At 43.2% G+C, this 24682-nt stretch overlaps 1 protein-coding gene and 1 long non-coding RNA gene across 6 annotated transcripts in view; one reads left to right on the top strand and one right to left on the bottom strand.

Moving 5' to 3' along the window:
- Positions 1-2093: 2093 nt before the first annotated feature.
- Camk4 (calcium/calmodulin-dependent protein kinase IV) overlaps positions 2094-24682 on the bottom strand; it is a 218903-nt gene continuing 196314 nt past the window's right edge. For 4 of the 5 annotated variants that reach the window (XM_006254523.5, XM_063277096.1, XM_063277097.1 and 1 more), the window contains 4 exons: positions 11342-11417; positions 7010-7136; positions 4810-4962; positions 2094-2693 (listed from right to left, as the gene is read on the bottom strand). In XM_006254523.5, the coding sequence (XP_006254585.3) occupies positions 2238-2693; positions 4810-4962; positions 7010-7136; positions 11342-11417 (812 nt within the window). In that variant the 3' untranslated portion in view covers positions 2094-2237. The remainder of the gene's footprint in view (positions 2694-4809; positions 4963-7009; positions 7137-11341; positions 11418-24682) is intronic. The other variant, NM_012727.3, reaches the window with a different exon arrangement.
- Positions 5168-6725, top strand: LOC134482925 (uncharacterized). The gene is made up of 2 exons (XR_010059660.1): positions 5168-5395; positions 6421-6725. It is a non-coding gene; the product is annotated as an uncharacterized LOC134482925 (long non-coding RNA).

Here is a 24682-nt window from a genome sequence, read left to right as displayed (position 1 = left end):
CTAAAACTCTTGAGTACCACCAAGAAGGGATGAGGTATAATCATTTATGCGACTGATTCTCAAATCCATGAGGCCTTGGCATGTATGCTCTTCCTATAGTCTACGGGGTCATTCAAGGCAACCAGCCTATGTTGGAATAAAGAAGACCTGAGCTGGGTTTGAATGAGGATATGTTCTGATATTTAACTGCCACCTTCTAACAAGACCACCTAGTCTTCTTCATTCTTCCCATATATGGGACACTCACTGTACATATGGTAAGTTTGATGAGGAAAATTACACCTGGGAATTCTTCTTCTTCAATGGAAATTGTAACAAGCATTCTTAATGGTTGAAACTAGGGAGCCCTTAATGATTCTCAGGATGAGTGTTCCAAGAGGGAAAATTAAAGTGGAAGGAAGGAAGGTAAACACTGTCATAAACACTGTCAATTAAAATCAACTGAGCAGGGATCGCCCCGGTCAGATGATGCCCTCCGAGTCAGCTGCCTGTCAAGGACCCGAATCACAAAATGCTCAAAGCACCACGTTGTCTCCCTCCCCAAAAGCTGTTAGAGGCTTGATAAGCTGAGGTGCTGATACCCTAAAAGCCTGGAGCAACCCCAGATCTGATTTCAGTTCCTAGTATAACTGTTTGAGTGCATCTGACCACATTATTAGTTTAATTCTGTGCTAGTCATTCTTCTTGCCCTTGTTGTGGAATTTAAAAATAATACTTTTTTTTTATATCAAGAAAACTCACCCAAAATATTAAAGTCGTTTTGATAAAGTGCTCATTTTTACTCAAACACGAAATTTGAGGTATTGGATTTAGTTTGATTTCTGTGAACCCATCCCACCCCCAAAATTATTCCGAGAAAAAAAAAAATCATGCTGACTAAGGTCTAATGCTTCGCCCTCCCCGAGGTCTGGTTCTGGATGCTTTTTCATTTCATTTTTGGTTTTGCTTATTTTTAAGGCAAATAAAAGTTCACGCTATGCTAAATCCCTTGGCATATATTCAATATAGTTCAACATTATAAAATGTGTGGACCCGGGGTTGGGGATTTAGCTCAGTGGTAGAGTGCTTGCCTAGGAAGTGCAAGGCCCTGGGTTCAGTCCCCAGCTCCGAAAAAAAAGAACCAAAAAAAAAATGTGTGGACCCTTCCATTGGGAAATGGTACTGACTTTCATAGTGAATTTTAACCCTGTGAACAGTGTTTCTACATAGTTGGAGGAGAGTCTCCTGTTAGCATTTCCTTACTCAAACAATATCAGTTCTAAGTGATCGAACTAGTGAGTGTATTGTTACTCGACTCAGATACTTTGGCATTGACTCGTGCAATGGACTTCTCCAAAACTCGAAACTTGTTACTTGCAGAGTATCTTCATAAAAATGTTCTTATATGTAAGCTGTCACATAAGCTTATAGATGTGAATTTTTGTGAGAAAGGAAAAGGAGCTAACCTCGGTGTGTCTAAAGCCTAATTCTATCTCATTTTACTTAGGTGTCTTCCTTCTTTCCTAGGTTTTAGACTCTGAAGAGGCATTTTATTTGAAAGGCAGGTAAAGGAAGGGAGCGGCACAGTTTAAAAAATAATTTCCCAAGAACTGTAAACTGGCAGAACTCTATGATGAGCACTTTGGGTATTATATGGTGTACTAAAAAATTAGACATTCTCTGCATACACTTAAGGGGACTGTGGACTCAGTACCCTGTAAGAATGCTTCAGCTTCTCTACACTATAAACAGATGTTTTTGCACCTTCTCCAGGTATCTTTTATAACCCTCCATTACCTACTTTTATAACGGCCTACAAGGCTGGTCCCCCTCAAAGTATTTGGAAAGTCATGGGAATGTGTCTGGTAACTCCAGCTGGTTGTAGCTGAGTTCAAAGGAGTTGCCCTCTTTGAAGACTTGTGGAGGGTGTAGGATGCCTAAGCCTCCAAAGTCCCTGTGCTATTTCACTTCAGTGTGTGCTACCAGAGGCCGGGAATGATTTTTAAGGGCTGTGTTGTTTGCTAGAAATTTCAAATTTAACTCCTGGGTATTAGGAATCCATTACATGCCGTAGAAAACTTCATTATTTCATAAAGCAAACACATGCACTGACGTTAGGGTTACCAACTGGTATATATGGATTTTTTTTTTGCACCTCAAAACAGAATCACTATAGTGCTTATCATGCTTCCCCACCTTGCTGAAGGACAAAGTGCATAAAATGCTGGGGTTGGCCTGGGGCCCTAAAGGAAGCCGGGTTAGTACTCTGGCAGAATAGCATCCTGCTGTGGAGGGACCCCAAGTCCCACGGCAGCGGCTTCCTCCTCAGCTTTCGGGTCCATTTCTTCCTCCACACTCTTCAACGTCTCCTCTGAATTTCTCTTCATTTCCTGGTCATCTGTCTCCAGCCTGTCCTCTGGCTCCTGAGGTACCATCCTGGAGGTCTCCTCTTCCTCTTCTTCCTCTTCCTCCTCTTCTTTTACACCTTCCTCTTCCTCCACCTCCTCGGACTGTAGCTTCATCGTCTCATCGGCTGCAGCCTTGGCTGCCTCGTGGTCCCCCGCTTGCATTTTGTTTTCCAGAGGATCTGTCTTGTCCTTGCCGTCTTGGGCGGGCTGTGCCTCCGAGCTGGCTTTGTTGCTTTCTTGGATGTTGGTGTGACTGCTGCTGGCACTTCCCAGCCGAGAAGAGGCCACCACAGCCTTCACTGCCGCCTGATTAGAGAGAGAAAAGTACTAAATGGTGTTTCCAGGGGGAAATGCCAAGTTTTAGTGTGCTTTCTACTTTGTTTTGTAGGTTACGGTTGAGTCTTTCAAAGTAAAGTAAATTATTTCAAGATTGGTGGTCAGGTAACAATGCATTTGGAGAAAGAACAGTGAAACTTCCTTAATTCCAAATCAAATTATTTAATCATATGAGCAATGGGGGAGAAGAGTAAGATGTGTTAGTCCTGGAGTGTCTAGAGTTTTATAGTCTCTAGTCCTTATATATAAGAGGATGTTTCATGGAACTCTAGATCCATGATGTTGGTATCATGGAAATTAAAGAGTTCGGTGCTCAAACCAACTTCTGAAATAGTTAAGCCAGTGCTATTTAACACAGGTCATTTCAAAATTTGGCCATGCATCATCTGCTCAGTTAGCTGCTGGTAGAGCCTCTCGGAGGGCAGCCATGCCAGGCTCCTGTTTGCACATGGGATATGGTCTTGGTAATAGTGTGAGGATTTGGCCTGTACTCATGGGATGGGTCCCAAGTTGGGCCAGTCACTGGGTTGCCTTTCTTTCAGAGTCTGCTCAGGTTTTATCCCAGCATTTCCTTAGACAGGAATAATTCTGGGTTAAAAACTTTGAAGACGGGCGGCTGACCCCCTGCCTCATCTGGAGGCCATGTCTACTGGAGTGGCCTCTTCCAGTTCATCTCCCTACTCTTGGGCATTTCATCCCCATTGAGTCCTAGAAGCCTCTCACATCCCAGGTTTCTGGGACTTTCTAGATGTTTCCCCTGACCCCACTGCTGCATATTTCGATTCATTCTCCTGACTCTCTGGGTATCTTTCCTGTCTCTCCCCATACTAGATCCTGCCTCTCCTTTCCTCCTCCCTCCTTCCCTCTCCCATCCACTTTCCTCCCGCCTTCTGCCTCCCATGATTATTTTGTTCCCCTTCTAACTGGGTTTCAGGTATCCATACTTGGGCTTTCCTTCTTGTTAAGCTTACTATGGTCTAAGAGTTGTATCATAGGTATTCTGAACTTCTTGTCTAATAACCACTTATCAGTGAATAGATACCATGCATGTCCTTTTTGGTCTTGTTTCCATCACCCAGTATGATACGATACAACCAATCATTGGATTGAGGTTGGGGATCAATATGGAAGAATTAGAGGGGAGACTGAAAGAGCTGAAGGGGATTGCAGAATGCAGCCCCATAGGAAGAACAACAGTGTCAACTAATCCAGACCCCTCAGAGCTCCCTCTCAGAGACTAAGACAACCACCAAGGAACATACATGGGCTGGTTCCTGGCCCCAACCACTTGTGTAGCAGAGGACTGCCTTGTATGGCTTCAGTGGGAGAGTACATGCTCAATCCAGGGGAAACTTGATGCCCCTGGGAAGAGAGATGCTGGTGGGGGGGGGGAGTACTCTCTCAGAGGCAGGAGAGGAGGTGAAGAACCCTGGGAGGGGGACTGGGAAGGGGGTAACTTTTGGAATGTAAAGATGATGATTTACTGAAGAAAAAAGAACTTCTCTAAATAAAAAACCAGTTTCTTGACTGGTTCCTTATTCAGATAAGAGGAGCAATAATGGAACTGCTGAGGCCTGGTGAGATGACTCAGTAGGTTACGTAATGCCCTTGCCACCAAGCCTGGTGACCTGAGTTCAGTCTTTGGGAACTTGAGGTGGCACATGAGTTCAATTTTTGGGTTAAGGTGGAAGGTGAGAACTGGTTCCTTTAAGTTACTGTCTGACCCACGCATGCATGCTGACACACAGAGAAAGTTACACACACACATACACACACACACACACACACATGCACCAATTTTTATTCCAGCTCTGAAATTATTCCTTCAAGTGTTTCCCTTGTTGAGAGAGAGAGAGAGAGAGAGAGAGAGAGAGAGAGAGAGAGAGAGAGAACAAAATAATACATCAACAAACACCTAAGTGGCTTTATGTCACTGTCTTACAGACTCTAAAAACAAGAATTTTTCTGGTGTTACAGAAAATGAATAATACAATACTAAAGGAAGACAAGATACCACAAACATACACACACACACACACACACACACACACACACACACACAGCAAAACAAAAGCACACACTTTACCTTAAGCTTGCGCCTAGCATTGAATTCTTGAAGCTTTTTCTGAGCGGTATCCATGTGGACAAAGTTGGCTGCTTTTCCTGTGACCCACGGGTGTTGGAGGGCTTGGAATGTAGTCAGCCGCTTCTTAGGGTCCAAAACAATGAGTTTCTTGACCTGCAATCATAAAAAATAAACTTATAGAAACTGGACTTACCCTCACATTGTGAAAGTCCAGCTGTTCTGTTACCACCAGCACCAAGTATTTACACGATCAGTAGGACCAACCTCAGGGAAGCAGCAGCTAAGTGAGTTCCAGAAGATGGACACACAGCACCCCTGGCCCCAAACTCACAGATTTCTTTCTACAGAGCTCAAAGAATTAGGTCTTGGCTCATCTACTAACCAAATGACTTCTGAGCTGAAACAACATCTGAAGAATTCTAGGCCCATATTGTGAGGTCACTTAGAACTCAGAACTCAAATGACATCATTCCCTCAGTGGGGACCAAATGGCAAAAGGTTTGGTGTTCAAGCCCTTATCGAGTATTGCTTTATGACACCACTGAGATTTATAGTTCATTAAAAAAAAAAAACTCGTGGAAATCAAGTAAGTTCAGAGCCAGAATTATAGCCACTTTAGGATAAAATTAAAGAAGTCATTGGCTTGAGGGGTGTGACGAGCATGGCATGACTAAATTCAGTTAATGGCAATGTGTTCTGGAGGATTTGGTCTTGTTTGTGAAGATGAACAGATAACGAATTGCCAGGAGGATCAGGAAATGGGCTCTGAAGCAGTAGCCTGGTATGATAGGGGCACACCTGGACACAAGGAGCCTCGTGACCTGGCACAGTCGCAGACACTGATGGATTGGGAGTGATTAGTTCCGATTTACAAGTGAAGGCTTAGCCACTGAGGTCAAATACCCTGTGGTGAGTAGAGCTTGAAAATTCAAACTTGGGTCTACATCATGTGGAAGCTCATCTTACATCCTGCACTGGGAGGACTCCACGGTCTCTCTAGACATTGGTCCAGTAAAATAAGATGCCACCAATCATTTAAAACCCAAGGTCTTTTCTAGCTCTGAAAACCCAGGAAAGAAGGGAAAACAGGTTGACAAAGTCAAACAGCAAGCTAAATAAGGAGCCAAGGCATCTCAGTCTCGATTTCATGAAGCTTTTCGTGCATAATGTTTGCTAAAGAGTGCGTGTCTGAAGGGCAAGCGCTGGTTAGGAGAGGGCAGGGGTCCCTGGATTCTTTATGGCACATATTTTAGAAGTCAGAAGAAGCAGCAGAGGGGCCACACAGGAGAGGATGAGGGCTGCTGTGAGACTGGGGTAGAGCAGAAGGAGAAAAGCAGAGGTCAGGAGTGGGGTGTCATGTCCACACGTCAAACACAGATAGGAAAGCCATGGATCCTAAAGCATCTGTTCTGTGAAACCATATTGAGAGAAAAGGGAGAAATATTTGGAGAGACGAGTCCTGGGAAAGTGGCTCTAGAAACTCGAGTCAGTTCTAATACTGCCTTTTTGCTGGAAGTTTTTGTGAACTTTAGCACACTTAGCAAACTTATGACGAGGAAACTCCTAAAGTCAACTCCATTATTTTGGCACATTCTTCTTTTTTTCCTCCAGAGGAATGATGGCTGCAGTTTCAATTATACACGCACATCCTTCTACTAGAAGAGGAAGAGCTCTCTCCAGAAGGGAGAATATTAATGAGCTTCACTGTGGGCCCAGTGTGAGGCAGTGCAAAGCAAAGCATAACACATTCTGTTAACGGAGGGGACCTTGTTTACAGTTCCAGTGGTGCAAGAGCGTTCATGCTACCGTCGGAGTATTTTAATAAGTTTTAAAATCTTCATGGATTCATTTATATTTATTTAAAATACATCTACATTTAGGGGAATAAGCCACATTAAAGCCGAATTCTGTGTGAATGGTGTTATTTGAAAGGGTCTATATTTACCAGGTAGCAAAATCATTAACTAATGCTACTATGATAATTTGGCTACTGAGGACTGAAAGGATGCTGTTTATTCTGCATAAGGAAAATGTACTAGTGTGCCTTTTAAATTAAAATACCGTAAAGTTATAAAGAAATAATGTCAAAAGTGGCCTACTTTAAAAATATCACTTACTATTTCTTAGCTAAATATTCTCTCTCTCTCTCTCTCTCTCTCTCTCTCTCTCTCTCTCTCTCTCCTCTCTCTGTCACACTTACCAAGTCCTTGGCATTTAAAGAAACTTCATCCCACCAGGGGGAGATAAAGTAATATTCACAATTCAGAATTCTCCTGAACATGAACTGATCACCTCTCTCATCATAGAATGGTTCAAATCCACAAAGTCTGCAGGGAAACAAAACAGAACCAAGAACCTTTAAATGATCACACATGTTTAATCACATTTCTGAAAAAAAAATCAAGTCTTTCTGTATTCCATACAGGTAAATCTACTTGTACAGGCGTGTGATTGTGTGGTTGTTATTTATGACAGACAGCATAAAAAACACCTCCAGAAAGTAAGAATAGTAGAACCAAATTTCTTATAAAAAGTTATAACAACCACCACAATAACAGCGACAAGAGGCACAAAAAAAATTAAAATGGCTCATATTATAGACATTGTAGTTATGATTTTCCAGCAGATTTTTCTTGATAATTAAAAAAACTATTAACCAGATTGATTAGGTTTCCAAGTTAATAGAAAATGGAAGAGTTAAAAATACATACAGCTTTAAAAGTAGAAAGAAATAGAACTCCACAAGAATTAGTGTGTGCTGTGATATAGTATTCGAGTTTGGGTTTCAGACTGAAACAGAGTAGAGAGAACACCGTTAATTCAGTCACCACACGCAGCCAACAGATGAGCAGCATGGGCTCACTTCATCCTTGTAAATGACCCTCAATTTAAAGCTGTCTGACCACGTTCACCTAATTGTCTCCTACAGGGTCAGCAGGACAAGAATTGAGTGTGAGAAAAGGAACAGTGGGTATCAGCTCTGAGGTTACCACACCTGCACTCCTTAGACAAGGGACTAGGTCACCACGGGAGTGGGGTGGGGCAGCTCTAACAAGGAGCAGTCCTTCCAGGCATTTATTTACACGTTCCCTTTGGAATCCAAGTCGGGAAATAATGACAAGCTAAAAGATAGCTTCTTCGATTCTTCCTGTAAGCCAGCCATGTCGCTACAGAGCATAATAAAATGCTTCCTGAAATGGCAGTTTCTTCTGTCCTTTGTGCTCATGAAATGTTTCCCTGGGAGAATCTTTGCCTCTTCCAAACATTCTGGAGCCAGCTGGGAGAGAGTGAATCTTTGAAGAGAAAAAACCCATTATAGGTGCACTGTCCCCTGCCTATCTGCATAGTCTGGACCCCTGCACAGGAGGGGGTGAGGTGTAAGCGCAGAGGGGCAGGCAGGGGTCTAGCCTTGGCCCTCCTATCTTCTCTAACCCTGGAGAAGTGTAGCCTGTTACTGGGTAGTCATGGAAGAAGCAGCCAGCTTTCCAGACTTGGTTCAAGAAGGACCTTCCATTCCCCATTCTGAAATCCAAAGACAATAACAGCTTAAAGTCACAGTCCTCCAATGGCCTTTCCCAGTCATGCCGATCACTCTTCTTTGATGAAGGGGCAAACAGTTGACATCATGCAATCCGAAACATCAAAATGGAAAAAACTGCAACACAGAGTAGGAATCACACACACACACACACACACACACACACACACACACACACACACACACGAACACGTGTGTGTAGAACTCCCTTGGTGGTACTGTGAAGGTAGTTGAGGAAATCGCTGGGATTACCCAGTGCCAGCTACAGGTTAGCTCCAAGCCTGTGGACTCACTGCAGTGCTGAAAGCTGGAGGAGTTTGATGGCTTAGGATGTCCATCTACTCACTCTGGTCATGAGTTACCAAACGCTGCAGCTCTCCAAGGCAAAGGGGTCCAGAACTCCTGGGAGGAAGGGCCTTGGTTTCCGAACTAAAGTCATCTTCAGAAAAAAGAGGCCTTGGCACAAACCAGGTCGTGGTAAGCAGATGTTTTAAGGAATGCAATGTTAAAGCAGCAGTTGTCATACGATGAGGGGAGAAAGGAAACGGTTTCCATGCCAGTAAGAATTAGGGGAGGGGAAGATGGCTCTGTTGGCTTGCCATACAAGCCCGAGTACCTGAGATTGATGGTCAAAGCCTACATTTTTAAAAAGCCAGGTAGCATGTCATGTACTAGTTAGTGATCACAGTGTTAGGCCGGCCAAGACAGTGAGTGGAACCTTGGGGTTTGCTTGCTGACCAGTTTAACCTATGTAGTGAACTATGCATATAGGTCAGTGATAGAAACCTTGCCCCCCCACCCCAATGATGGACAGCACCTGAGAAATGATACCTCAGACTGTCTTCTGGCCTCCACATGTGTGCACACACAAGTATACACATATGCACCCATACACATGTGCCCACACAAACACAGGTGCACACATATAAAATAATAGAATTCTACTGGTGAATTTATCAAAAGATAAAGCCCAGAATTTATTTACTTGTATAGGGGTGGGAAAAGGATAGGTACCTCATCTGGGCAATCATGCTGACCTTCATAACACAGCCTTCCCAGGAAGCATCAAAGGACTAGATCCTAACGCTACCCTTCCCACCATTACTTCCGTGCTCTCTTCTCCTTTGGTTCTAAGTCACCCCATGCTATTAGTCTAGATGTCATAGGCTCATGACAACAGTCTCCACTAAGTGCACATGAAGGCTAAATAGAGGAGACGTGTAAGTCCAGTGCACAGATGTGCCAAGGACCCTTGCCAGGTAGACTTTACTAAAGCGATGAATGACGGGTAAATGGATAAACGGATAAACTATCCCCAGGCTTCGGGCTGATGGAAGGGAACTGAAAAATATTATTCATGGGTGACACTGTCGTCTTCATCCGAAGCCTACTAGAGCCCTAGGTATAAGAAAATAAATGAGTTTGTCTGGTTTGGATAGACTTGGGGGAAGTTGTTCTCAAGCCTACGACTCCATTTTCCACTTCCTTCCCCATGAGTGGCCTTTCTGTGGAGTTTTACTTATTGTGCATCCCTGTTTGTCAGAATGAATGCAACGTAACTTTCTGTTTCATCTCAAGTTCTCTTACAATAAGCATCAAGGCGTCAACCCTTCGTGGCACATTTCAACCCAAAACTACACCTGGGGACATGCATGTTTTTTGAGACAAAAATGGGGGTCCTTATTTGTGTGTGGCTTACAGTTTCTATTGCTGTGATGACCAAAGCAATTTGGGGAAGAAAGGGTTTATTTCAGCTTATACTTCTAAGTAACGGTCTATCGCCAAGGGAGGTTCAGACAGGAATTCAAACAGGGCAGGGACTGGAGTCAGGAGCTCATGCAGAGGCCATGGAGGGGTGCTGCTTACTCGCTTGCTCCTCATGGCTCGCTCAGCTTGTCTTCTTATAGAACCCAAGACTACCAGCCCAGGGATGACACTGCGGACCATGGACTAGGCCCTTTCCCATCCATTACTAATTAAGAAAATGCCCTACAACTGATCTTCTGGAGGCATTTTTGAGGGTCCCTCTCCCACATAGCTCAGGAGCTAGGATTCCGCCACCCCCAACCATGTGGGAGCACAGTACAAAGGAACTTTTCTTAAACCCCGGAAGAAGCTCTCAACAGAGCTTCAGTCACCTGACCTCAGGCTTCCAGCCTCTGAGAGTGTGAGGAGGTAACTGTCTCTAGTATAGGAACTCAGCTATACATTCACTGATGTCACCTATGTAACAGGAAAATCTCTCTGCCCAGCTGCATATTCTAGGCTCCCTAAACCAACGGTATTCCCTTCAAAATGGCCAACAGGTGTGTCTACTGTGCATTAACTCCTGCGTGCACTGATACCGAGCTGGGTTTTCTACAGCAGTCTTCAGGCAAGCTCTCCCTCACTGTTACCTCCAGTTCTGACACCATCTTGGCACAAATCTCCTGAAATTCTGTTTGTTTTTTTTTGTTTGTTTGTTTGTTTGTTTGGTTTTTTTTTTTTTTTTTTTTTTTGTACAATGCAGCAGCTCAGTAATGGAGTTGGAATAGCAGCAAGTGACAAACTAGTTCATTTTAACCACAATATTCAGCCCAAGGCCCTTGAAATCTTAACATACAGAAAAAAACCAATCAATCGGTAAATGTGCTGATAAGAAACATGTAGGATTTCTTATGAGACAAATGAGAGGTGTCCTAAATGGGCTAAACGCGTGTTTAACAAGATGCAAATAAATAGTGGACTCATATTTCACACTTACTATGATCATCGGATATGTGGCATATTACATAGGAAAACCAGATAAGGAAAAGCTCTGGATACATTCTGCCCTCGAGAAAAAGATAACGTTAGAAGGAATCCTCATTTTGAGAGAACGCTCTCCCCACGGCTAATGCAAAAAGAGATATCACAAAAAAGTCAAAGGGCGACATTGATTCTCATGAGAATTATTAATATCTAGAAAATGCTATACAGAGGCTGCTTGCAGAAAGGTTGCTTTTTGTCACTTACAGGATGTAGGTAATTATTCCTACAGACCACATGTCCACCTCGGGGCCATAGGCACAGCCTCGGAGAATCTCAGGTGCTGAAAAGAAGGAAAAGGAGGTTAACTCGGAGTGAGCCCCATCACTTACATTTTAATTGCACTTTAATTGCATTTTAATTCGGGAAGAAACAAATTTCCAACTTCAGAACTCTTAAACCTGATCTCCCCCATAACCACACTAGGATGAACAAATTCTATCCGTTTCTGTAGGAGAAACTGCAGTCTCTCTGTCATGGAGTATGAGAGTAAAATTATTCCTTAATATCAAATCAATTACAAAATAATCAAATTCTGTATTTTAATACCATGACATGGCTCAAATAAAATGTGTAGAAGTGTATCTTTGCTACAAAAAAAAAAAAAAAAACCAAACCAAAAAAACAAAACAACAACAACAACAAAATCTATTTCAAAGGACACTTTATACATAGACAAGGAAGAAATGGAAACTAAGCACAGTTGGGGGGAAAAGGCAAAATTAATGCTTCCTAGAAATGGAGAACCACTTGAAGCAATTCATGCTTGTGTGGAGGCAGGGCAAGGACCTGAACAGGGGAAGGGAAGGACATTCAAAACTCCCCGAAAGAAGGTCGCAGAGGAGCAGGAAAGGGCTGGGACACACATCTTGGCCTTCACAGCCAGGTTATCAGTCCCTAAGGAGAGGCTGTCCTCTCCCCCACACCCCCGTGTTCTCGATCTGAGAACAGAGGCTTCCCTGTGCTTAGCAAGGCTTATTCTATTAACTTCCTCTACCACTGGCGTAGGAGGGTACTCTCAGTCTTGCTGTAGTCCTGGAGAATCGAATATACCGACCCTTTATATTCCTATTACCTGAGAGCAGTGAAAATTGAATGCTGGCTGGGTAGGTGGTTTGCAGTGAGTACTGGGGATGCAGTGTTTACCTAACTCACAAAGAAAGACTGAGGAGCAACGCACCACCATTTGCAGAGAGATGGGCTTTCGGTCTATTAGCCCCAGTCTTTAGTGACGTACATGCTGCTGGGAGTCATAGGAATGAACGGCGTGATGGATGCTGAAGGGCTTTGAGGTATGTCTGGGGCACCAGAACACCACACTCCTCTGGGTGTGGCCCTAGAACCAGTGACTTGGACCTACTGTCTTCCTGGGAGGACACCACCATCAACATGAGCTCTGGGAGGAGCCTGTTTGCAATGGGCTCTAGGTCTACTGGAAAGATTCCACTGGTGGCTTTCAGTGTCACTCACACTCCACCCTCTTCCCCTAGAGACTTATGTTATATAAAATACAGAAAATTAATAGCCAAGCCAGAACCGTGAAAGGCAGCATGTGCGGAAAGGCAAAGTAGCCACTCAACGAGATGTACCAGTCAAGGAACTCTATCTGGATCCCCAAAAGTTTTCTTGTCTACACTTGACTTATTCCTAGGGGAAAATGTCCTTTTAAGATTTGATGGAGTCAGGAAGATGCCTGCCCAGTGTCAATGTCTTTCCCTGTAGGGTACACTTTCATTTCCTGGGGTAATTTGCACCTCACAGAAGGAGCCTTTAGAACTCTCCTTGTGAGTGCTTTTGCCCAGAGAACTCAGATTTGGCTGCCATCTACAGCTGCTGTCACCAGCGCAGAGAGGGGAGAACAGCAGGAGTTTGGCTTGCAGTAGTGAGTGGTATGGTCCTTGCCCTGTCAGGCCCAGACCTCAGAGAACCTGAGGAGAACCTCATCAGCAGAAGCAGGAGACTCGGTGCTTTTGTTTGTTCGATTGTTTAAGATTTCAGATCTAAGCAGATGGCCAGGCTAGCTGATTTGGAATTTTAACCTGTTATTTAGGGAGTGATTAGCAGCTGATCCTCAGTAAGAAGAGCAGCCCGGCAGGGGGATGCTTTCCACAGAGCAGGCTCTGCTCTGCCTCATTTCCAGTTGCTCTGCAAGCCCTGCTCGCAATGCACTACTGAAGGCTCCCTGTCAAGGGTCACCTGTTCTCCCTCTCCCCTCTCCCTCTCCTCTCTCCCCTACCCTCTTCTCTTTCTCCCTCTCCCTCTCCCTTCGCCTCCCCCTCCCCCTCCTCTCTGCGCCCAGTCAAGAGCCCTGCAGGATGTTGGCTAGGAAGGAAGTTCCCTTTGTCTGTCTCTCCAGAGCAGTTGAAATTTTTGCCCAACACAGCAACATCTGCTCTCCTTGTGAATACACCTCCCAGTAGCCAAATATTTCTCTGCAAAGCATTATCCTACACTGAGTCAAGTTTGGGGGGCAAAGGGAAAATAAGATATTCTTATCTTCTATAATAAATTTCCTTTAAAATACTTTTTATAAAGGAATTTATTTTATCTTAAGTCCAATATAAAATTGAGGTTAAAAAAAGTTTACATCAATTTCCATTTTAAACCAATTAACTATTTTAAACAATATAATATCTAACTCAATTAACCATCTCAAATATATTAAATATTTTCAACTACTAGTTGGTTTGGTATGGCATTGACTCGTTGGGATCAGCTGATACCACTTATAACCAACCCCTCTGAAACTTTAGAGAGTGGAAAGCCTTGTCCAAAGGAGCTTCTCAGGCCTCAGACATCCACACAATTGACTCCAGAAATCTGTCATTTCCTTAGAGTAAGAAATATTGGAGAAGCAGACAGCTAATTTCTACTTGGTAAAGATATCAAACCAGATGTGGCGGCACACACCTGTAACGCCGGCGTTAGGAAGTGGTAGGCAGGTGGACAAGAAACTCAAGGTCCCCTTCAATACACTGGAGTTTAAGACCAGCATGAACTACAGAAGACTATATCTGAAACAACCCAGAAGTCACCAGGAAGGCTGTCAGTCTGCCTTCTAATGCACTGAGCCCTTAGCAATCCTTCAGATTTCTCACCCAATTTCCGAAACAAACTCTAAGGAGACAAAATCCTTTCAAGGCATAAGCATGTTTTTGAGGTGCACTCCGGCAGCAGGGCAGTGGTAGAATGCACGACGAGTATCCTGAAAGCCAGGAGCTCCATGCTCATCGCCAAAACAGATAAAGTGTTTTACAGGACAGACAACCAGTCTTCTGTTCTCAAAGGCCCATAAAGATTTACTGACTTGTCCTGGCTGACTTCTAATTCACCAGAAGCTGCCTCTACTTTCTAACCTCAGCTATCAGAATACTGATACTTTCTAACTATCAGAAGAGGTAGGTTTTGGTAAATGCTCCATAAATTTCCTGAGTGTCAGACATGCCCTTTCAAAAAAATCAATTTGGATTGGATAAAAAAAACTACATGAAGTTCAAACTGTGGGATATTTATTAACTCCCTGCTAGATCACGGCGTTCTCCCTTTTTTTCAGTTAGATCGAAACATCTAGAGATTGAAGATCCACCTTGAAATTGTGATGAATTCAGACAAAAACACTATAACCAATTCAGGAAATGGCAGGTGGCTTCTTCCTGAGACTACAGGTACTGGGCTGTTCCTCCTTTCCAGAGGCCCTAGGAAAAGTCTACTGGCTCATTTCAGTCCTTGACCATATCTTATCACTGATTTGAGTAGACTCAATGACCCTTCCCTACTTGGTTAAAGCCATAGAGCAGCATTTGGTATAAGAGCCTTGAAGCTACTCTTCTTTTGACTACAACAGATCTGAAGTCAACTAACGAGGAGGAAAAGAATGCATTTCTTCATCCACTCATTAAATAGGTCATCAAATAAATACTCGCTACATAGTAGACACTGTTGGGGGTACTGAGGCAATCGTAAGGAGCCAAAGGAAGCAAGTCCTCCCAACCACATTATAAATTATGGCTGGTCAGAGATGCAAGCGTTGATTAAAAATAAGCCATAAGAAGAGATGGAAATTGGTTACTGTGGTCCTTGGAGGAGGATGACTTTGATAGGAGAGAGCCAGATCACACAGGTCATAGAGGAAGCAAAAGTCAAAGTGAGATGCTCTCTGCCTGGAGAAGTTAGCGAGGCAAATGGGGAGAGCGTTGTGGAAGAGAAAGGGCAAAGAGAGCTTCAAATTGAAGGGGCAACTACTTGACAGTCATAGTCCCCAGGCTATGCCAGGAAGGAGCAAGGCCTGGCTCGGGCCTGCAGTGGTGGTGAGCTGGGCCAAGCTCCTGGAAGGCAGTCAGATCTAGTGATTTTGTTATTAAATGTCTCATCTGCTTTCTCACTAGCAAATCAAAACACAAGGTGGTTTAGGGCAGTGACTCTACATCTTAAAGCCTGAATCTGACTTCCATTCCAAAGCATAGGGGAGACGCTGCCAAAAATTTCAACGGAAACCTTTGCCTTGAATTTAGTCAAATTTTCTGGGAGCCACAAAAATCACGTATATTTTTTCTTTTCTTCTCATCTACGTGTAGGTACGTGTGTGGGGCAGATGCACACGTATCCGTGTGTGGAACTAAGAGGAGCATCTTGAGGATCGTTCCACAGGAGCTAGCCACCACATTCTGATGCAAGGTGTCTCACCGGCCCAGGCTTTACAAAGTTTGCTGCGTCTGCGTTCTCACTGCTGCGCTCACAAGCACACAGCACCAAGCCTTGCCTTTTCAAGGGGATCAAACTGAAGCACACGCCACCACGCCTGGCCTTGTGCACGGATGCTGAGGATGAAACCCAGATGCTTCTGTCTGAACGGCCAAGACTGAGTTCCTTCCCATGTTCCCGCTCTGTCTTTAAGGCAGCCTCTGGATCTCTAGACTTGATCTCTAGGGGATAGAACTTAGAAAAGAGCTGAGGGAAGAGGAGGGAATATTCATGCAGAAATCTCAAAAACTCCTTTCTTCTTCCTCACTCTGGGAAACCAGAGAGGGATGTACTCAAGGCAACTGCTCAGTGCCTATAGCTGGACAGTCTCCAAATACACACACACACACACACACACACACACACACACACACACACACACACACACCCTTGTGCCCTATCTACATTTAAGACTCGAGCAGTGCTGAAGGAGATACAGACGGGACTGGAATGCATTTGAGTCTAGGGTGGGGTCAAGGAGGAGCCTCTGATTATGGGTGGGGTCAAGGAGGAGCCTCTGATTATCAGGGGTGACGTCTGCTAGCAGTTCTACCTGTGCCACACTGTGAAGGGCTGAAGAGCCAAGAAGGTATCTCAGGCCTCTGGTCCTCCTTTTCTATCTATGGTGCATAAAGAACATGACGGAAGGGCGTTCTCCACAACAGTGACACACGCCACGTGTTGGAAAGCACGCATTCTGTTCTCCAGAGCAATTCATTACCTGACCCTTGTGAAAACCGAACTCCAGCCCCTGCCTTGGAGTTTTCATTTTAAAGCCGTTCACAAAGTCTCCCTTGACACATGGGCTGCACGGCTTTTATTTTGTATAAATTTTATAGCTGACTGGAGACATTTATATTTTTAGTTTTTAATAATGTTCTGAAGAGACAATCAGCGATCTGAGAACGGCGAGTGCTTTCAGCAGCCGCAGCAGCAACAACAACCCTCTCAGAGCTTAGTGACTTTTCTAAGTGTCTATTGAGCTCTTCAGTCTTGAGGAAATCACAGCTTTCTACAAATCTGAGTCACACTGGGTCTCCTGATGGCTTCAGAGCCATCGAGGCTGCGTGAATGGGTGTGCAGGCTTGAAAAGCTGTTTTCCAGTTTTCGTGGGAAAAGACGAAGTACAAACAAACAACCCAACCCATGTCAATAAGACTATTATATAAGAATCTCTTTTGTGTACCAAAATACAAACGAAAATAATAGGCAGAGAACTCAATCTCTCAAGTACTTCAGCTGTGGTCCACACTGTTTATCTCTAAGGGATACATACAATTCCTCACTAGTTATTTTCAATAATTCTTTGCAAACTTTTACTTTTTTATGCATTATACTTTCTGTATTAACATCCCCAAATGGAACATTTTTGTGGGTGTCTGGGGGCCCAAACAGTGCAATTTAAACAAGTCTTCTACCCACTTGCCTTCAATCACCTCTTCCTTTTGACCTCCTTTCCCTCCACCATTCCTCCCTCACATATGTAATAATAGAACTGAATTCACGAAGAACTGGGAGTCCTCTGGTACAGTTGGTTCTGTTATTCAAGCAATAGCTTCAACTTACATAGAAGTGGAAATAAAAAAAAAATCACTGCTGTGGAGACTGCCTTCACATGGAAAGACGGTCTCTAAACTCCCGGAGCATGAGACGTATGGAGATGATGCTGTTGGGATTCTCCTCAGACACAATGCTCTCGGCCCAAATCTAGAGCCCAAACATACTTGGTGTTGTCCGAGTACATAATTGTTAGACCCTCAATTGAGCGTACACAGACAGAATACACAGATGGCTTCTGCGATGTGGTATAAGATGTATTTCTTGGGTGACCCTTAAATTAACAGGGTTCATTCTTCCCTTTGCCTGCTCATAGAGCCTTGGATCGCAAGAGATGAACAGTCAGATTTTGTTGACACTTTCAAGGGAAGAGAGGCAGGCTCTTTCGTTGCTGACTGGTATAGTTGTTCGAATACCATCTTGTACCATATTGAGGTCAAAATGTGAGCCTTGCAAGACCCATTTCCAACCCCCAATCTTCTTTTCTGGGGTCTATTTTTCTGTTTGAAGTTCTATACATAAAAATATTCACATTCATTCTATGAGGTGCTAAAGGTGGCATAGGCGGAGACCCGTTTGGGCTGTCTCCTTTTATGTCTTCGGGACACCCAACTACAGAGGGCAAAAGGCACTTATGCACACAGATAAGCACTGGAAAAGCCAGGAAACATTAAAGATGAAGCTCATCCGTCCAAAGTAGGAAGATTACCTCTTATTTGGCTGTTCTCTGTGAATGATGGGAGTGAGGGCTGGGGAACAATATAGTTTACAACCAACCTGCTACCAGCTTGAGCCAGGCTCCAGCAACGTCCCCCAGAACGTTTGTCCCAGAATCCTCCTCTCCCCAAAAACCTTGGGCATTGCTTCTAGGCCACAAAACTCATCTGTGTAACAACACACTTGCACTTTACAACAGCCTGGGGATTTCTATATTATCTTAGGGACACACCAAATCTGGACTCCCACAGACACTACATTTATCTCAGCCATGCTTCCTCGACCGTTTTCTTGAGCATTGTTTCTACGTCAACACAACGTGTCTTTATGGATATGGCCACATGTGCTTTGTAAAGCACTTCAAAGTAAATACGCCCTAAGCTTTGTTGTACTGATGTGACTGAGTCAACTGCAATTATAAGACTCTTTTCCAAAATTATGCTGTGCTATATACTATTTTTAAAAATAAACTGATGTCAGATTCTTGAAGTTTTTAGCCCAGCATTGGTACCTAAGTTGGGCTGAACTGAGTTTCATTCCCGTCGTCTCTTGGTGGAGCATTTCTTTTCCTGTCAAAAAAGCCTAAAGACACCCCACATACCGAGCGCGCTCGGGTCTTATGACTTTAAGTGCCGTCTATATCCTGACAACACGTGTGACTCCATCAACAGCCAGGTCCTGTCCCTGAACTTCGCACTCACGTCCTCTTCTCTTGGATACGGAACAGCTGTCACCACATTCCTGAGCCTACTGCTCCAGATGGCAGTCTCGTCTCCGTACAACCGTTAATGGCTTTCTAGTTGTTAGCTCTTCCCTCCTCACCACTCACCAACCAACCAACCTCCTTTCTGACCTGAAAGACATCTATGCTTTAAAGCTCTGGTTGCGTGTTGCTCAGTCCCTGGCGATTTCACTGTAGGTAGTTATTTTTTGTGAATGAATACATTGTCTTTAAAGAAACTGTATTAGTCATTTCTATTTTAGATTATCAAACTTACTCTCGTAAGTACAATGTCCCTATAGCCTCCATATTAGTGAGTATTTATGTTAAACAAATATAGACAATGGATCAACTTTGCTGATAGCTACAGGATGCACCGGGATGTTCTTTCCCCAGGCTCTTCATTGTTGGCTCTCTGACGCCTTTCAAGTAGTTATTCATACATTCAATTCTTACAGGAATCCTTCCTTGACTTTTCATTTACAATTACAACCCAGGCACTTTTGGTATCCAGAAAAAATGGTCACTGTTTTCTTTGTAATTTACACATTTATTTTACTGGCTGTCTTCTGCTAAAATTTACTGTTCTTAAGGAAGAACCCCTGCCCTGTCTTGTTTCGCAATTGACTGCTATATTAGCTAGTGCTCAGAGCACTAAGTTCAAGAAGTATCTAGGAAAGGAGCCTTGAGTGTCTACATACCTTACACTCCCCCAAATACACCTTATAATTAGTGCAATATCAAGACAAGACAAGACCCAAAGAGACTCGTTTTACTCCAAACTTCAACCTTCCAAGTAGGCTTAAGCCGCTACCTAACCGGTCAAGTCCTGTCTTCTCGAAGATCAGAAGGATGGAGCTGACAATTATCTTTCCCTTCACTCTTACGTGTACCCAGCCTGACATGTTCTCAATACCATTTTTCATTATCGGTTCATCTGACAGAATAGCCTGGGACATATCCCACCTCAGGGGAAGGAGGGCTATGGTCAGGGGGGAGGTGCCTTTGTGCGCTGTCTCCAACCTGCTTCCCACAGATCATGGGAACTCCAGCAAGACCCATCAGCCAGGCCAATAGAAAGAAAGCAACAGGCAGCTCAAACGAGAAGTTACTGTACACTTAACTCATTTTTGATTTTAAAAATGTCATTGTAAAATAGAAGTTATCTCTGTCTCTGATTAACACTTGGGTGAGATTGTCCCTTACTGGGTGACATGGCCAGTGTCCCTCAGATCCTTCAATTTCACTGCAGATAATTATTTTTCATGAATGAGTGCATTGTCTTTAAAGACACCATACCAGAAATTTCTATTTTAGGTTATCCAAGTTATTTTCTTTAGTACGACGTCCCTCTATCTTCCATATAAGTGTTTCCATTAAAGAAATGTAGACAATTGCTTAACTCTCACTGGTTAGCTTTCTTGGTGATAGCTGCTCTTCTCTCTCCTCCTGCACTGTAGACTTTATAATTTGTATTGAACTTTGGCAGCGTCAACTTTCTAGGTTATTTTTTTAAAAGAACAATACAAAATTGTCAAAGAAATTTAAAAAAATTTAAAAGGTAGCAATATGGCAACTCCATGGAGTTATCATGGTGTCCATGGACTGGAACTAAAGGCAGACGTGTGCTGTTACAAGTGCTAAATGACATATTTTGAATTGTAACTTTCTTCTCGGTTCAGGGAATCAATCCCAGTGCTGTACCTATGCTAGGAAAGTTATGTCTTGTCTCGCTTCATCCTCAGCCCCAAGTAATGGTATTTACCAGCCCCATAGACGTGTCAGGCGTACCTGATTATTCAAAACAGCTCTGTAAGAGATGCTTTTTCTTTAGAAGCTTTACATTTTAGATCCTCAAATGTGATAGTGTGTGTGTGTATGTGTGTGTGTGTATGTGTATGTGTGTGTGTGTGTGTGTGTGTGTGCGCGCGCGCGCGTGCATTGTGGTGCACACACAAACATACAACGAAAAGTAGATCACTCTGCTTTGTTAAAATATTAAACTACAATTTAACCATTATTTTCTTCAGGCTGTAAAATTTTTAGAAACCTATACTCCTAAGAGCTATTCAAACAGGCATGAAGTCCTTGGAACAGTCTGTCAGGGCCCAGCATTCTCTCTGAAAAGCCTCTGCGAGCAAAGACCAGTGTACGCTAGAACCCAGGAGCTTTGATGGGACTGGTATTAAGCCTGCTTCTTCGAGCCAACTTACTTCCTAGTCTGCTAGCATCCGTATTATGCACAGTTATTTCCAACTCTGTAGGAAAAGCTCTCTAGCTAACGCCTCCATGTTTACCTAGTTTAAAAACACGGCAATACAGTCACTGTTTGGAAATTAACTGGTTCTTCAAAAGGTTTATGTGATTTCTCTACCATTTATTTTTGCCGTTTACCTTGTAAAAGTCCATAGTGCATTCCCAGAACTGACTATTCTTATTCAGGAAGCTTGAAACTCTAGATAAGTATCACAAAGCAAAAAAAGTTCCAAATCAATGCTTCTTAAATCTTAAGAGAGAGAGAGAAAAATCTAACTAAAGAACTCCACCAGAAATGGTGCTCTCTCAAAGGCCTCAAACTAAATTCCTCAAATCCTAGCACTTACTTAAGTCAGATAGAAAAACTAAGATCTGATTAAAGAAGCTAATATTTTCGTATTCACAGCTAAGTGGTGATAAAATGTTTAATTCCGTTTTGCGTGCTGGGGTCTTGCACGAGCCATGCGTGCATTAAAATAGGCCAGAAACAAGGCTGTGAGTCTAACCCCGAGCGTCAGATTACTGCTCAGCCTTTCTTGTTTGGGGATTTATTTTTCCGAGCAAGAAGCAGAAGGCAAGGAACTCTCGTTTATATGACATCCACACATTCATTATGCCCCTCACATGCCATTAGGTGGAAGCTTGCATTTGCCACCAACATTGACAAGTACTGATCTCTTTCTGATAACATTCATTTGCGGTAACCCATAAGAACGACTATCATGACATAGTGTGCATTTCTGACCATAGTCTGAATGTATGGTATAATTAATATCTCTCTATATATGGAAGCTCCCAGAATATTATTTACAGGAATAGGTGCCTGTGGAGTTTCTGATAGCTTCACGTGTAGTAGCAGGTCATTCATTAGTTGTTCATAATTAGCTTCCATTTTGGTTTAAATCAAGGCACAACACACAGTTGCCAGTACCAAAGCCTGCAAACGGGAAAACATTGTTATGCTCATGGGATAAGCGTGTGGGACGTTTTTATGTGTTAATATTTCACCCGAATTATGCCAATAGGGCTGTCTCAGAAAATAATGAGAGCTTGGCAAATGCTGAAAGAAAATAAATTCTTAACAGCTTCTGGGCTCTGAAAATAGAATTTGAATAAGGACAGAAGTGCAAATATAAAATATGAATATACATAGTTTAATTAACTAAGCTTATGAATAAATTAGGTGATTAGTATCAGGCAGAAATACCCTTTTACTTAGCCCATTGCCACATTGGTCTCTTGTATTCTTTTAATCACTTTTTTTGTGATTGGCATGACAGTTAATATCACATAAATTACCCTGTAGCACATAAATTACATTTATCAAGCACTAAGGCTTCATATAACATATATTGAGGCCCATGCTTTTTTCTCCACTGAGGAGAAATTGAGAATGTGCTAAAGACTTTATGGGCAACTCCACAATGCTAGTCATTGGTTTCCTTTGTCTGAGGCATGAATCAATATTCTCCTGCCTGCAATGTTGTTTTGAACATGTACATTTCTTAGAAATAATGAGTATTTACTTAAAGAGGATATATACCTAGCATTTTTCTTTGGTAATTCTCTTACAAAACTAATCCTCACTTACTAACAGTGTGGAGCAGAGGTTCTGAGAACAAGACCGAGTGGGCAGCTCTTCCAATTTTTATTTCCTGCGGTATGACAGATGGTGTAACATGAACACTTGCGCTCTCAAAGGATGTAATTTGGAAAGCCTTCCATTAAAATAGGAACCACGCACAAGAGAATAACTGACCTTGGATGTAGCCACGCTTACAACGCGCATCCAGATCAGCTCATCCTGCTCCTCTCCTCCCAACTGCACGGTTGCCAGGCACCTTCCTCAGCTAGCATAAAGTCTCCAGATTATCAATATTAGATTTTTTGTACAATTTTATATTTTTGACATCATTAATGGGTCCCATTGGGGGTATGCATGATTTCTTATTCAAACTAACAAATACAGAGTTTCTACTATCTAGCCCTTACGCCTCAGGAAGCAATAACCCCTCTCCCTGAGTCATCTCAGAGAAAGGTGGTGGGTAACTGGGAATCACCATAGCTTCTAGACCACTCATTTGCATGCATGTGTGCACGTGCGCACACGTACACATGTACACAAACAGAGAGAGAGAGAGGGAGAGAGGGAGAGAGGGAGAGAGGGAGAGAGGGAGAGAGGGAGAGAGGGAGAGAGGGAGAGAGGGAAGAGAGGGAGAGAGGGAGAGAGGGAGAGAGGGGGAGAGGGGGAGAGGGGGAGAGAGGGAGAGAGGGAGAGAGGGAGAGAGGGAGAGAGGGAGAGAGGGAGAGAGGGGGAGAGGGAGCGTCAGAGTCAGAGAGACTGAGAGAAAGACAGAGAGGCACACATGTACCACAAAAGACCCAAATCCTAAACTCTTCACACAGCCTTGCCTTGATTTTCCCTTGGAAATACTGGCAAAGGCCAGTGCCTGATCTGCCCTTACTAATTTCTTTGGCATCCTGAGCATCTGCTTCCTTTTGAATGGCATCCGGTGGCACATCTTATGATGGTGTGCCATGTTCATGCTGTCCAGAACCTGCGAATACCTCCCTTTCCCAAGCTCCTCTTCTGTGCTGTCTGGCAGCTGCACTGGGTTTTGATGTTACAAAATGCTAGCTCCATGCCAAGCCATGCTCTGGACTGCACAATACGGCTTTCTCCAGTCTTTCACTTCAGCTTTGTCCTCGATGCATTCTATACATGGGGAATTTCCCCTCTGTCTACTTATTCATGGAAGAACACAGCCCAAATTGACGATGGGTTTTATCTGTGGCCAAGGAGAATGGTTGGAATTGAGGGAAATCCGGAAAGTATGTTTTAGATGATTTCTGATCGGTCTCACTTTAAAAAGCAGACAATGGTAAGAATTCACTTTTACAATTAAATTGTTTTCTCGGTTTGAAGTTGGTTGCTTTGGGTCTAGGCTACCCACTTCCTGTGCCCTGGTCACAGTAATCTCGGGATTTTTTCTTCATCTCCTGTGCTGTCATAGAAAGTTGGCTATTGCCTTCTCCACGCTAAGGCAATATTCCAGTGCACTTACATCAGGTCAAGAAGCTGTACAAGTAGATACACATTTACATACAACTTGAACCTTGTTTTTTTGGATATAAATATACTGACCTTACTTTTGTTGAAAATTATTGCAAACCTGCCCAGCCTTTATGATAATAATTCCATATATTTTTCCCAGCACTTCGGAATCTACAAAGCACCATTTTCCCCTCTGAGCTCCCAACATGGTCTCCTGAGGTAAGCAGCCATCTTTGCTACCTTTCATCTCTTCACATTACAGCAAATGACTCCTTTCCTGGTGAGCTGCTGCTGTGGCAGAATGGGAGGATCAATCACTCTTGGCCTCTCAGCTCCCTCTTGCCCAATACACATGCTCTAAGGCAGTATGCATGTCAATAATAATAATAATAATAATAATAATAATAATAATAACAACAACAACAACAACAACAACAATAGAAATTAGGCTGCCATTGTAAGTTGACAGTATCTATTAATGAGCCCATTTATGTCAAGGACA

The sequence above is a fragment of the Rattus norvegicus genome, chromosome 18 (assembly GCF_036323735.1).
Source record: "Rattus norvegicus strain BN/NHsdMcwi chromosome 18, GRCr8, whole genome shotgun sequence".
NCBI lineage: Eukaryota > Metazoa > Chordata > Mammalia > Rodentia > Muridae > Rattus > Rattus norvegicus.
This window is presented reverse-complemented; position numbering and strand designations above follow the sequence as displayed.